Source organism: Lingula anatina, chromosome 7, assembly GCF_051362555.1.
Source record: "Lingula anatina isolate TDL-2025a chromosome 7, LinAna3.0, whole genome shotgun sequence".
In the NCBI taxonomy this organism is placed as follows: Eukaryota; Metazoa; Brachiopoda; class Lingulata; order Lingulida; family Lingulidae; genus Lingula; species Lingula anatina.
The window spans coordinates 4627845-4641865 of NC_141773.1; the positions used below are offsets into that span (position 1 = coordinate 4627845).

The 14021-nt window shown below is 39.4% G+C and overlaps 1 protein-coding gene across 1 annotated transcript; it reads left to right on the forward strand.

The window, feature by feature from the left end:
• The first annotated feature begins 84 nt into the window (after positions 1 to 84).
• LOC147760650 (contactin-associated protein-like 2) lies at positions 85 to 3469 on the forward strand. The gene is made up of 4 exons (XM_087017390.1): positions 85 to 770; positions 1062 to 1286; positions 1801 to 2004; positions 2848 to 3469. The coding sequence occupies exons 1-4, from the start codon at positions 467 to 469 to the stop codon at positions 3009 to 3011; spliced, it is 897 nt and encodes a 298-aa protein (XP_086873516.1). The 5' UTR covers positions 85 to 466; the 3' UTR covers positions 3012 to 3469.
• The last annotated feature ends 10552 nt before the right edge of the window (positions 3470 to 14021 follow it).

The window sequence follows — 14021 nt, forward strand, 5'->3', positions numbered from 1 at the left end:
CTCAAACTATGTGTTGGGTCCCTACAAAGGCATAACAATGGTGTATCTTTCTGGTCCGCTTTATCGCATAATTAATGCCCATACCTCTGGCCGCCGTCTGCCATTTTCCCAGCATCATGAATGCTCTGACGTTCGTCCACTTCCAATGCAACAGCCTTATTATAATGTTGTTAATTGGCTGGTTATTTGGATGACATTAGCAATGCATACATGTTATTTACGTGATAAACAGAAAATTATTTACTATTCATGGGAAGGTGGTTTTGTTGGTACCAGCTGATTGGGCCTTGTGCATTTTAAATGTGTTTAGTCGTAATCCAAGCAGGCTGTATAACGTCATATTTTAAACATATAAAGCCTAATCACACAGATGAAGACAGCTAGAAGAGAATTGGCTTGTCCTATACTTAACGGTGTATATAAGACTCATTAAGAGGGTGAATCTGTCAAAATTGTTCCCTCTGTCATGGCTGCCTCCAGTTTAAAACATCTACACGTGATACTCTGGATTCTGGCATGGAACGCTGTGGATGGCTTTGAAACGCAATCTTATACGATCTCGCTAGGCCAAAAGGCTTTGGTATCTTATACGAGTGTTGTGAGGGTGTTGAATGTGATGTCCCTGCGCCAGTGTGCCCAGATGTGTTTACAACACAATACAGGGGAGTGCACGGGGGCCAACTATGTCGCGGCAAGGAGGATCTGTGACATTGTGGTGAATAACGACAACGCAACCGTCACTCTTGATCAGAATTGGACGTTTTTGCGAGGTAATCTATCCCCCTATCTCTCTCTCTCTCTCTCTCTCTCTCGTGACAGTTGTCTGTAGTCCGCCAGGCTGTTACGATATTTACCTTCACTCGAGGCTCACTCAAAGCATGCCATTTCCGAATGTTGCAATCAAAATGTATTAGAGTGAATAAGAAGACGAGTTCGAATCTCGAGTTTGTTTTCACGTACGTGCGGCAATATAACATTGTCTTTCAAAATTGAACAGATGATCTGTCTACAGTTCAAAACCCAATCACAACGAAAGAAGATGAATTCTCATCAAATTACAGTGGCAGAAGAAATTTCCTGTACAGGCTGGAAGACCAAGAGGAATAAAACCACTAACGGGAACTACCTCATTGACCCTGACGGCATTGGAGGCGTCGACCCCTTCAGCGTATACTGTGACATGGCTGAAACGCCACCTGTCGCCCGGGTTCAACACACTTTAAGCAATGTGAGAGTTCACGTTACAGGTTATGAATGGAATTACAACCACACAACTTACTTTACAGGTACGCTACGTTTGTTATATATATATATATATATATATATATATATATATATATATATATTCTACCTGTATCTCATTTGTAATGTCACTTATGTTTTTACCTCTGCCGGGAAGGTTATGTTTTCAACTGCGTTTGTTTAATTGTTTGCCACCAGACATACTCAGATCGTTATTGATGAATATTGGGTTACAATTTAAGTGATAAGATTTTGGTGATAATTCTTTCATTAATTATTTGATTGTTAGTTATTAGTAAGTTATTTGTCTTAGCGGAGGTCTACGCTCTCTGAGTGTTTCTTTAGTTTGAAAGTGTTTTGCAAAAGATAAACGAATAAATGGTTAAAAATGGTTAAAATAACAATAAATAAATAATTGAGGAAAATAAAGAGACCCCCCTATTTTACATCACAAATTCAACTAGCTGTGCGGTTAATGACTTGTTAAACGCCGACCACGTGCCTCCGTATAGAGGTTAAATTCATAATTGTTGTCATTTATTTTATCAACGTGTCTAGGCATTGAAGTGTCCCAACTGCGAGCGTTGACTGAGGCGTCTACACGTTGCAAGCAATACATCAAAAGAGAATGTAAGGGCAGCTTAACAAGGGGTCACAACTTTGTGACATCACGTGATGGAGAGATCCTGACGTATTTCGCGGGCAATGGGACGGTGGTGACGAACGGGTGCGCATGCGCACTGGACAATTCCTGTACAGGAGGTAAATCAAACACGCTCTATTTCTAAAATGAATATTGGTAAGGATAACGTGTTTAGGGGTGTTAATGACAATCGGATACGGGGGGTGGGGGGGGGGCGGCCTGAGAGTGGTCGATCCGTTATCTTTTCCAGCCGGTTCCCATTCTTTCAGCGGGAAAGCTGTTTTTTTTTAATTTGCTAATATTGTCAGTTTACTGTACGTGGATTAGGGGCTTATATATATATATATATCATTGTAAGTGCAAGGAAATGGGACTTTTTTCTTTCTTGGATACTCAGAAATACAAAGAGTTATTATTACCGTCATCCGGTGTCAGTAGGACCCAGTGCAACTGATTTCACCCAGTTTTCTGCACGTACTCGCACACCCGTTCAACTCTTCAAGCCTTATGGACAATATTTGCCGCTTGCTAACGCGGGCCTTAATTTGGGAGCACAAACGACTGAAGCTACGAATGAAAAAAAAAAAAAAAACGTACAGCAGTGAACCACACAAATATTTCAGATTTACGGTTTGTGGATCCTATCCCTGTGCTCGTGGCCACTAATTAATTTTACGTTGGGATTCTCTAAGGTTTGATGCGTTAATTTGGGCATTTGTGCTTACAAAGCTGAGCCTCGAGTTCCCAAACGCCTAATCCATACAGGAGGTATATCAAGCCATAAAAAAACTTAATTGGACAACCTAAATCCGTAGCCACTTTGAAGTCATGGCCAGTCCCAAATGGGACCCAGTCAGATCAGTGGCCCACATTGGTTGTATAAAAATAAGAACCACACTATAAAGACAATGTGATACTGGTAAATAGTTTCCAGAAAATTCTGAAACTCGTTTTTTTTTCAGGAGAGGTTTGCAACTGTAACATGAACGATGACACCTGGCGGTTGGACGAGGGGTACCTGACCAACAAGGACGTCCTACCCATAGCTCAGGTCACTGTGGGAGATACTGGGAACAGCGGTGAAGAAGCCTACATCACTGTGGGGGATCTGGAATGTGTTAGCTAAAAGAAAGGTTCAGAGGTGCCGAAAAGACGTTTTGAGTTCTGCGATATGCTAATGGAGCAACCATAGGGCAAGGGAGGGCTTATGGCTTTCACTTGTTGCGGTAAACATGTGAACGTAACGTCTCGGCTATTGATCTGTTATAAACTGGAGTGATATAGGTATAATTGTTGAAAATTTATGGGAAAAATATAAACTTGCTTTGTAAAGGTGCAGCGTGCAGTGTATGGGACAGTTGTAGTCTACTAATAGCCAAACGGTATTATTACCAATCAGTGAAGAGATCTCTTTTTTAATGATTCCTTTTCATATGTATGTAGGGGAGAGCGGGGTTGGTTGGAACAGTTTTCACCTTTTTTGCGATATCTCAGCAGTCAAAGCTTTGGGGACAAAAATAAAAAATCTGATAGGGGAAAATTATATGCCGCACTCATCTATGAAATAAAACATCAAGTAGGTCTTTTTATTTTAGAGTAATAAATGCTCAAAGTTGCCTCCTAAAACGTTCCATCTCACCCCACCTGCGGGGTAAGTTGGAACAGGCAGTGGGGTGAGTTGGAACAAGAGGGCGAGTTGGAACGCTTGCATATAAATTCAAAGTATAATTCATTTTAAGAGTAGGTTTATCTATATTAATTTCCCAACAAGTGCGTGTTACTTTGTATTCGTATCTACATAGTTTGTAAGCATTTTTTACGTTTACAATTCCCTTTTAAATAGTCTTTTCGATGTATAAACCATATCCAGGTACACGTCATTTCATAATGATAACAAAAGTGGTGTAGTTTAAGAGAAAAGAAATTGAACTCACATAACTCAACCTATCAACAACAGTATGTTAGACCTACAAATGAAAACTGTATCTCTTTCAACTCAACAACTCAGAATCAAAATCGCAGTTCTGACATACTCAGTATGTACACTTGGTCAACCTTAGTACAGTCTTCATGTGACCACTTTAGACAAACAATGCATTTAACCCATTTCTCTTTTGGTCGGCTGTTAATGAACGGCTCCCCACAAACCAGAGATGGCCACTCTTCTTCTGACTCAGAATCGTTGGTCATCTTTAATTTCCTTTTTCTTGATTTTCTCTATCGACTAGAAATCTTTAACTGTTTTTTATTTTTGTTGCGCTTGTCCTTTTTAATTTTGTTGGGCTTGGCCTTTTCTTTTTCGAGTAGCTCATTTTCAGGTGTGTCAGTTAGTACTGCACTGCATCGTTTTCTTCTTTTAATCTTTGGACTGCGACGGTGAGCCTTTGGAACCGGTCTAATTATTGCTGGACTTGAGCTGTTTTGGGCTTTTCTTAAGTGCGCTTTAGACCCCATTTCCAGAGATTAGATCGATCTACTTTAGATCGACCTAACTCCCTGGGGGTTCACGCTAAATAGCTGTCAGCCGAGCGGACACCAAAGTTAATTACCCCCTTACAGCTTGTAGTAGGCGGGACGGACATTTAAGCCGGATTATCTGACAGTAATCTAGTGACAGTAATCTAGATCGATCTAAAAGCCTTAGTGTGCTGTAGCACCTCTTCCGGTGAGGGCAACTGAGATTTCAACTGAATCTATGCCTAAGTTACGAGGTGAATGTTTGTCTTTTCTGGCGGATTTTGTGCCCTCGTTCACTAAACATTAACAGCAACCCCCAACCCATTACACAAAGCATCTAAAACAATATCGGCAGAATTGGTGTTGTATAGTTTATCCATAACATAGGCTCTCAGCTAGAATATTTTCATTTTGCCGCGAAAAGCAGAGTAATAATCGACATTTCCTTCCACATCTTAAAGCAATTTATCGCAAAAAGCAACAGTGGGCATGCAGACAATTTTCGACCAAACAGCTAGCAACTGCATTTAACAAGCAGTGACCATCCCCCCTTGTATCTTCTACACGCATGTACATTCCGGCATCTTGGAGATGTTCTATCAGCTAGATTTCGTCTCCAGTTGGAGTTGTACTGGGTTACTACGTTACTACTCTCTTCAAAGTTGAAATTAAAACATTTAGAGAGGTTTAAAAAAATGAAAAACACCGTGCGGGGTGGGTTGGAACACCCCTGACAGTGTTCCAACTGGCCCCATGTCAAATGTTCCGACCAGCCCCCATGACGTCATGGCCTACTTATGACACTGTATTTCTTGAACACGTGGGAAGTGATTAAAAAAAACAACAGCTTTTTGAACATCAAGGTGGTCCTAAACGCTTTGCACAATTTCAGTGATATAATCCTTATACTTTAGTTTACAGCACGATGAATGTCAAAAATATGAAAACTTACTTCGAGTAGCGAAAATAAGTTTTTTTCGCATAAAACTTTTAATGCATTTTCGAAACTTCCACAAGTTTACCAGATGAATGACCATGCCACGTGACATTTTTATGCTGAAGGAGCACATGATCGGTCTTGTGATTTAAGAAATAAAGCCAATGTTCCAACTTACCCGCGTTCCAACCCACCCCGCTCTCCCCTATATTCAACTCAAAGCAAGTTTGCCCATTTTAAAATCACTAAGTCATGATCAAGGTTAAACAGGCATTGAAATTGTATGACGTTTTTTTCTGTTATTGTACATGTAAATTAAAATAGAGGCAAACGTACGAGAAAGTGTATACAAATATAGCGGACTTCTTAATAGCTTATATTAGTACCTCGGTGTGCACTTATATCCATAATAACAAAATGGTGTAACGTGTAGGGTGCCTGTGTGTCTTCAGATTATCCTCACTTTCTTTAGTAAATCGTTATTCCCCAATTTTGTCAAATGTGCAATGCCGTGTTCTCTGTTTGAGTCAATACCGCTCAGTAGTTCAGTCAAGAATAAATCGTTGGTTGACACTTTCAGGGGTCGTAAAAAATGGTATTACATATCGACCCCTGCCTCTTAGTTGTCCTAAGTCAAGTAATAGAGACGAGGAAGAAACATTGAACATTTATAGTTTTATTTCAAATATTAGTTCATGTAAATAGAACTACTTTGTTATGCGTATATACATATACCTATAACCCTAGCGCTCACTACAACCTAATCACTCTGCGTAGTGATATCTTGAATAAAGTTAGTTTGGCAAGCACATGGAGTCTTGAGTTGATAGCACTCATAAACATGGTGTCAGGAGTGGGATTATTTACCTGTTTGTAGGAAACCCGCTGACTGAAAAAGTATTTTAAATTATGGCGGAAGGACTCAGAAAACCTACTCCTTTGTCATTCGAAGGAAACGTAGAACAGAACTGGAAAACTTTCGTGCGTGAGTACGATATATATGTTGGAGCTTGCTATAGCGAGAAAACGCCAAAGCAAAAAGCGTACATGCTATTAAATCTCGCCGGTAGCGATGCTATCGAAAAATTTGAATCATTTACATTCAATGACGATGAAGACAAAGAAGATCCAGACATTTTAAAGGCCAAGTTCAGTGAGATTTGTAATCCCAGAACTAACGTTATACTTGAACGATACAGATTTAATTTACGCGCGCAACAAGATGGCGAGCGATTTCAGTCATTTTTAGCTGACCTGAAACACAAAATCAAAAGCTGCAACTATGGTAACCTTGAGGAAGACATGTTACGAGACAGAATAGTCATCGGTATAAAACATGAGAATACCAGAAAGGTGTTGTTGAGAGAGAATAACCTCACACTTACAAAAGCGGTGCACATTTGTCAAATTCACGAGTGCTCCGAGGTCGACGCCAAGCAAATGCAACAGCAGAATCCAGTGACAGTGCATCTAGTCAACAAAAAGAAGGCACAGAAGCCACGACAGGCTTTTAGCCATGGCAGATCACAAGCAAGTGAGACGGCCAAATGCAGAAACTGCAGCAGTAGTCACGCCAAAGGAAAGTGCCCAGCTTATGGTAAAAGTTGCCACAAGTGCGGTAAGCTCAATCATTTCCAAGTTGCATGTAGAAGCCAGTCACAGAAAAGTAAATCACCCCGTACACACAAGGTCATTAGAGAAGTTAACACTGACTCTTGCAGTGACACTGAAGCAGATTTACTTAAAATTGACTCAGTGCATAGCCCACACGCAGCAAAGAAAGACTTACATGTAAAGTTTCTAGTCCATGATGTGAGCACAGAAGTCAAAGTTGACACAGGAGCTAAATGCAATGTAATGAGCCTGGCAACGTTTGATATGCTTCGAGGCAGAGAAAGCATCAACACAGCAGACAAAATGAAACTTATTGGCTTTACTGGAGATGCCATAACTCCAGTGGGAAGTGCCATTTTACCCTGTGAACTTAGAGGTGAAACACATGACATTAAATTCAATGTCATTGATGCCAATGTCCAGACATTATTAGGACTACCAGACTGTATGAAGCTGAAGCTGTTACAACTGGGAGAAAGTGTGTACAGCGTGAACACCACACCAGACATGTTTGCAGAATTCCCAGATATTTTTGACCAAAGGTTGGGACAACTACCTGTGAAGTACAAGATTACAGTTGACTCCCAAGTGACACCAGTAGTCAGGCCAGTACGCAAGCTACCTGTTGCTGTTAAAGACAAGGTCAAGCAGGAACTAAGAAGAATGGAAAGCCAAGGAATCATAGCCAAGGTGACCAAACCTACAGATTGGGTTTCAGCAATGGTGGTAACCACGAAGAAAAACACGGACACAATAAGGATATGCATTGATCCAGGTGACCTAAACAAGGCAATCAAGCGTCCCAGGTACCCCATGAGAACCGTGGATGAAATCATAAGTGATATGCCCAATGCGCATTACTTCACTGTTTTAGATGCCAAGCAAGCCTTTTACTGCATTCCATTAGAAGAAGAATCTTCTTACCTGACCACATTTGGTACACCATTCGGTCGCTACAGATACCTACGACTGCCAATGGGAATCAGCTCAGCATCAGAAGTATACCAGCAAGCCATAGAAAACTTGATGAACGGGCTGCCATGTAAAATCATAATGGATGACATCCTAGTGTCAGGCGCAACAGAAGAGGAACACGACAAAAATTTGAGAGCAGTTCTTCAGAAGTTGAAAGAAATCAACATAAAACTCAACGCATCCAAGTGCAGATACAAGATGACCAGTGTGAACTATGTGGGACACACATTCACAGCTGATGGTCTCAAACCAGACCCAGAGAAGGTCAGAGCAATCCAGGAGATGCCCAAACCCAGAGACAAGACAGAGTTGTTACGTTTTCTAGGTATGACCAAGTACCTGTCCAAGTTCATTCCACAGCTTAGTGAGAAGTGCGCACCACTTAATGAACTTCTACGCAAAGATAACTCATTTGTTTGGAACCATGCACATGACACAGCCTTAGAAGCAATCAAGCAGGAGATAAGTCAGGATTCCTGTTTAGCATACTATGATGTTTCCAAGGAAGTCACACTGACCTGTGATGCTTCACAAGCAGGCTTAGGAGCTGCATGTCTACAGAATGGGAAACCAGTGGCATATGCATCCAGAGCAATGTCAGACGCAGAGAAACGCTATGCCCAAATTGAGAAGGAACTTCTCGCAGTAGTTTTTGCATGCGCAAAATTCCGAGATTATATATATGGCAAGGACATAACCATTGAAACTGACCACCAACCACTGATCTCCATATGGAAAAAGCTACTAGCAAGTGCCCCAGCAAGACTGCAACGAATGCTACTACAGCTGCAACCATACCGCATCAGACTGGTATACAAGAAAGGGAAAGATTTGTTGGTTGCTGATACACTGTCAAGGGCATACTTGAATGAAGGCAAGGATGAAACTGAGAGCAGTGACGTGGAAGTTCTGTCCATAATACCTGTCGCAGACTACAGGATGGAAGAGCTAAAAGCAGCCACAGCCAAGGACCCCATACTGAAGAAAGTATGCAGTGCAGTTCATGAGGGATGGCCTAAAAGCGAAAAGAACTGCGACCAAGATTTGAGACAATATTTCGCATTCCGAGATGAGATCATAGTTGATCAAGGTGTAGTGCTGAAAGGAAGCCGGATCATCGTACCAGCAACTTTACAGCATGAATATGCATTGAAAGCACACAGAGGACACGGAGGCTGTCAAGCAACAAAGTCAAGGGCAAAAGACATAATGTATTGGCCCAGCATGATGAAAGACATTGACAGTATTGTAGAAAACTGTACCGTGTGCCTGTCTATGAAAAAGCACCAGCAGAAAGAACCACTTATGTCTTACCCAGTACCGACCAGACCATGGTCTATTGTGGCTACAGATTTATTTGAGTGGAGAGGTGTAAACTACATGGTAACAGTGGACTCGTACACTAGCTGGTATGAAGTCAATACCCTAGGGAACAGTACAGCCAGTGCAACAGTTATAAAAAAACTTAAGTCGCATTTTGCAAGATTTGGCATTCCAGACATCCTCATTTCTGACAATGGTCCACAATTCAGTGCCAGAGAATTCAAGGAATTCAGCCAAGCTTGGAAGTTCAACCATGTAACCAGTAGCCCCCATTTTCCGTCTAGTAATGGATTGGCAGAAAGAGCAGTACAGGCAGCAAAAGCGCTTCTAGAGAAAAGTGCACGTGAAGGCAGTGACCCTTATTTAAACCTGCTCAATAGCAGAAATGTACCAAGAGACCCAGTGCTTGGATCAGCGGCCCAGAGGATGATGGCACGTCGCACCAAAAGTGACATACCTATAGATGAATCATTACTAGCTCAGAAAATACTCGACCCAGAGATAATCACACACCGCCTTTCAGAAAGGAGATTACAGCAGAAAAACACATATGACAAGACAGCTAAACCACTCCCAGCATTGCAACCAGGTGACAGAGTCATGCTGGAAAGCAAAACAGGTTACAACAAACTTGGACCTAAATAGAGAAGGACAAGAAACGCGGCATCTTCCTTTGAAGCTATGTGCGTTCGGGTAAACATTCGCCTATTGTCTCACATAATCTGTTTTGATAGCTCCACGGGCGTCTGAACAGCTTACTATCAAGGTAGCGCGCGCTGTGCTTCAGTGCATTTCTATTGTTTCTCTGCATTGATAACGCAATTTCTCGCAGTCCCTCGTGGTTGCTATGATACAGCATTGCCGCCATCTTGCAGTTGCGAGCACACAGGTTTCCGTCAACACGTGGAAATTTATTGAGGGGTTTTCGGCATTTTTCCCCGTTACCTCATAAAAACGGGGTATGAAGTTTGTCTTCAATACCTGCTGCCTTTCCCTGTCCGTGAGGTAGTCTCTGACAGGACAGGAATACGCACTCAACGACCGGAAATCTCATTCCTACATGTAGGCCTACCAGTAGCTGTGACACCCCGGAAGATCAATCAAATTTACACAAGAACTGACTGCTAGTGAATCAGACAAATTAAAAATGGACCTTTTTAGCATGTTTGTGAAATTATATATTACCATTAGGGGCCACTCATTTCGCAGACAGCTTAAAGAAAAGTACCAAGAATCTGTGTCTGCATTTACGAAAGAAAAAGGATTGAGAAAGTCTCTCAAAAGGAAGAGTAGAATTACAGCTTGAATTATTACCTAGATTTTCAACAAACAGACAGTATGATCTTGTGCATTTATAACATTTGGGTTTTTTCACTTAGCAATTAAGATCTTAATTAGAAATTTCATCTAGGTTTACATTAATTTTAATTAGTTATTTAAGAGTCAGATTTGTCGTATTAGTTTGGTAGAAAATAATACACCAGTAACCAAAATATGGCTTTCTGTTTTCAGTAACTGAAAAGCAGTCGTAATTCAAGAACTTATTATAAGTATTTATAATATTTGTTTTTTTCATTCAGCAACTATCTTTCATTTTTATTTCGCTTTATTTTTCATTAAAAGTTACCCGTTTACAATATGAGATTAATTTCACCAATACTGATCTTATGGTAATAAAAAATGCATATATTTGATATAAAAAATCTTCTTTTTATTTCTTTTCACTTTTTTTTTTTTTACACAACTTTAAATAATAAAAGATTTGACAAATAAGACGCATATCACTGCAAGAGGGTCAATGTCAAATGCGAGTATGAATTTTATCAGGATCAGATTTTTTAAACCTGTAGTTAGTGTATTCTGAGGTAATTGAATATGCAATTTCAATCAAGCAAGAAAAAACTGTCTAAACATATAATCCATGTTTTTTACATTTGATTTTTTTTTTCATTATAAGATAGGAAATATAAAACAACTTGAGTACATTCCAATATTTATTATTATAAAAGTAAACATTAAAATTTTAAAATGCTTGTTACAAAGCTAGTGATGATGAATATACAATACATGTGCAGTTTTCTTGTCTTGTCTCTTTTTGTGAATGTCATGTTGGAGTTCTTTCCTATTTGTATCCAAGTAGTATTAACTTATTTATAAAAGGTATAAACTAATTTCTCATTGACCTATGTGAATTACTGTCCAAATGTTTAATTAGTGAGTCTCCTCTTGGGCAATGGTGCATTGTCCAATTTTAACTTTCCGACATCTTGTGGAGAGAATCTGGAAGAGAATAAGAATGTTTTTATCACAAACTACTATAAATGACAATTGCCTTTTTAACTTCTACTTGGACATTTGAACCACAGGTAAGCCTTATCAAATGCATCTCAAGATTCTACCTGTCAGGTAAATTTTCCCTCTAGTTAAATTTACTTCCCTTGTTAGGCATGGACTTTCTAGATCATTATCAGCCAGGTAACTAAGCCGTCTGGCCCTTTGATGATTTGATAAAGCCAGCTAGGTGCTATCCAAAGGCATGTCTCAGGATTATTTCAAAGATTTCAAGCACCTGATAACAAGATAATGCAATGTAGCAAGGCAATTACAGAGGTGAGACTCTTATCACAAATGTGATCAAGATCTACTTTTATGACCATTACCCGAGTAAATATAATCATGAACTTTGCATGTGTACATGTCCACATATACACTTTCACTATAAGACCAATGAGGGTGTTTGTCAATCGTCTTTATTCTGTTTAGGGAATCCAATTTAAAAATGAAAAACTAATAATTATTATTCTCAAACTGGAGCAGACTTTAGCCGGTCATGTGAATATACATATATACTTCAGAGTAGAGTTAATGTCAACTTTGATAAAAGGATATTAAAAGGCCCACAGGTGCGTTTTTGTGTGTCACAATTGCATGGGTGGTGCCATATTGCAATGATAGCTCATATTAAGAGTTAAAATAATAATAATTATCATTCTCAGACCGGAGCTGACTGGAGCCGGTAATGTGTAAATATATATATACTTTAGAGCAGTGTTAATGTCAACTTTGATAAAAGGATATTTAAAGAATCACAGTTGCGTTTTTGTGTGTAACAATTGCATGTGTGGTGTCATATTGCTATGATAGCCCATATTGAGAGTCAAAAAAATAATAATTATCATTTTCAGACCAGAGCTGACTGTAGCCGGTAATGTGTAAATATATATATACTTTAGAGCAGTGTTAATGTCAACTTTGATAAAAGGATATTAAAAGGATCACAGGTGCGTTTTTGTGTGTCATAATTGCATGTGTTGTGCCATATTGCAATGATAGCCCATATTGAGAGTTATAAAAATAATAATTATCATTCACAGACCGGAGCTGACTGTAGCTGGTAATGTGTAAATATATATATACTTCAGAGCAGTGTTAATGTCAACTTTGATAAAAGGATATTAAAAGGATCACAGGTGCGTTTTTGTGTGTCACAATTGCATGTGTGGTGCCATGTTGCAACGAGAGCCCATATTAAGAGTTAAAAATATTAATTATCATTCCATAATTCGGGCTCACTTAAGCAAGTAACATAAACCTATACATATAGTACACAGCGGTGTTGATGCCACCTTTATCTAAACCGTACGTAAAAAATACCAGACCTAAAACGATGTCGGCGAGTCGAATAAATCGGAGAGGAATTGCGTCATTTCAATTCAAAACACGATTTGAGGTTAAATTATTGCCGCATCTATGGCTAATTCTTTACATAGAGGTAAAATTTCGAGACTAGAAATATTTTTCTATCGGATCATAGCTAAAGACAAGTATTCGACACCGCAGTTGTACAATTTTAAACACTCATTTTACGGCAACAAACACGATTGCCTTCACCATATTGGGCATTTTGAATTCCTCCATGAACAAACATACCTTATTCTCATCTAGCATCCAAAATAGCAAAAGAAATTGTACTTACATTTTATCTCTATAAGTGTCTTGACTTATCCACCAGAACGTTTTCCTCGCGTTATCACCAGCTACCTGTCCAAATGACACAAAAAGTCATCAACAGCCGCGATATGCTCGCTACCTGTACGGGAGGTCACGTGATCCGAACGCACATCGTTTCGCGAAGAGCTCGCGCTAAGCCGATTATCCTTTGATCTTTCTCCGCGTTACTTGTCCTTCTCTATTTAGGTCCAAGGACCACCCAAAAGACTGATAGAGGAGTAAACCATACATGAGGACTGACATTCATTTGTGTTTGTTATGTATTGTTATTTCAGAGTGCCAGTGCAGGAAAGCACTAAGTTATGCAACATTTTCAGTGACATTCTTTTTACTTTACCTTCTGGGAAAGGAAAGGATCAGACAGACTGTAATTGACAAACTGTTGAAAGTGAAAACAGAGACTGTTGAGAATACACTAAAATTAGAGACTGTTGAAAGTGAATTCAGAGACTGTTGAGAATACACTAAAATTAGAGACTGTTGAAAGTTAATTCAGAGACTGTTGAGAGTACACTAAAGACTGTGAATATAAGAGACTGTTAACATTGCAAAGTTTGCAATCATTCAGAGACTGTTTGTTTATTTGTCACAGTTAATTACTGTCAGATCAAATTCATTCAGGAGGACAGACTTTTCTTTCATTGAACATTTAAAAAAAATGTTGACTTTGATGTTAATGTTGATTGTTTGACTTTGATGTTAATGTTGATTGTTCATTATTGACTTTACTTAAAGCACTCAAAGTTATTCATTAGAAATACAATCAGTAAAAAGTTACAGTGCCAAAATCAAGGGACTATCTAGAGCTAGCAATACTGA

Bases quoted from the DNA above. Each gene is read 5' to 3' on its own strand.
- LOC147760650 (XM_087017390.1), top strand. From the start codon at position 467: ATGGCTGCCTCCAGTTTAAAACATCTACACGTGATACTCTGGATTCTG. The intron at 771-1,061 runs GTAATCTATCCC...ATCAAATTACAG, and splicing joins GAATTGGACGTTTTTGCGAG to TGGCAGAAGAAATTTCCTGT. The intron at 1,287-1,800 runs GTACGCTACGTT...CAACGTGTCTAG, and splicing joins CCACACAACTTACTTTACAG to GCATTGAAGTGTCCCAACTG.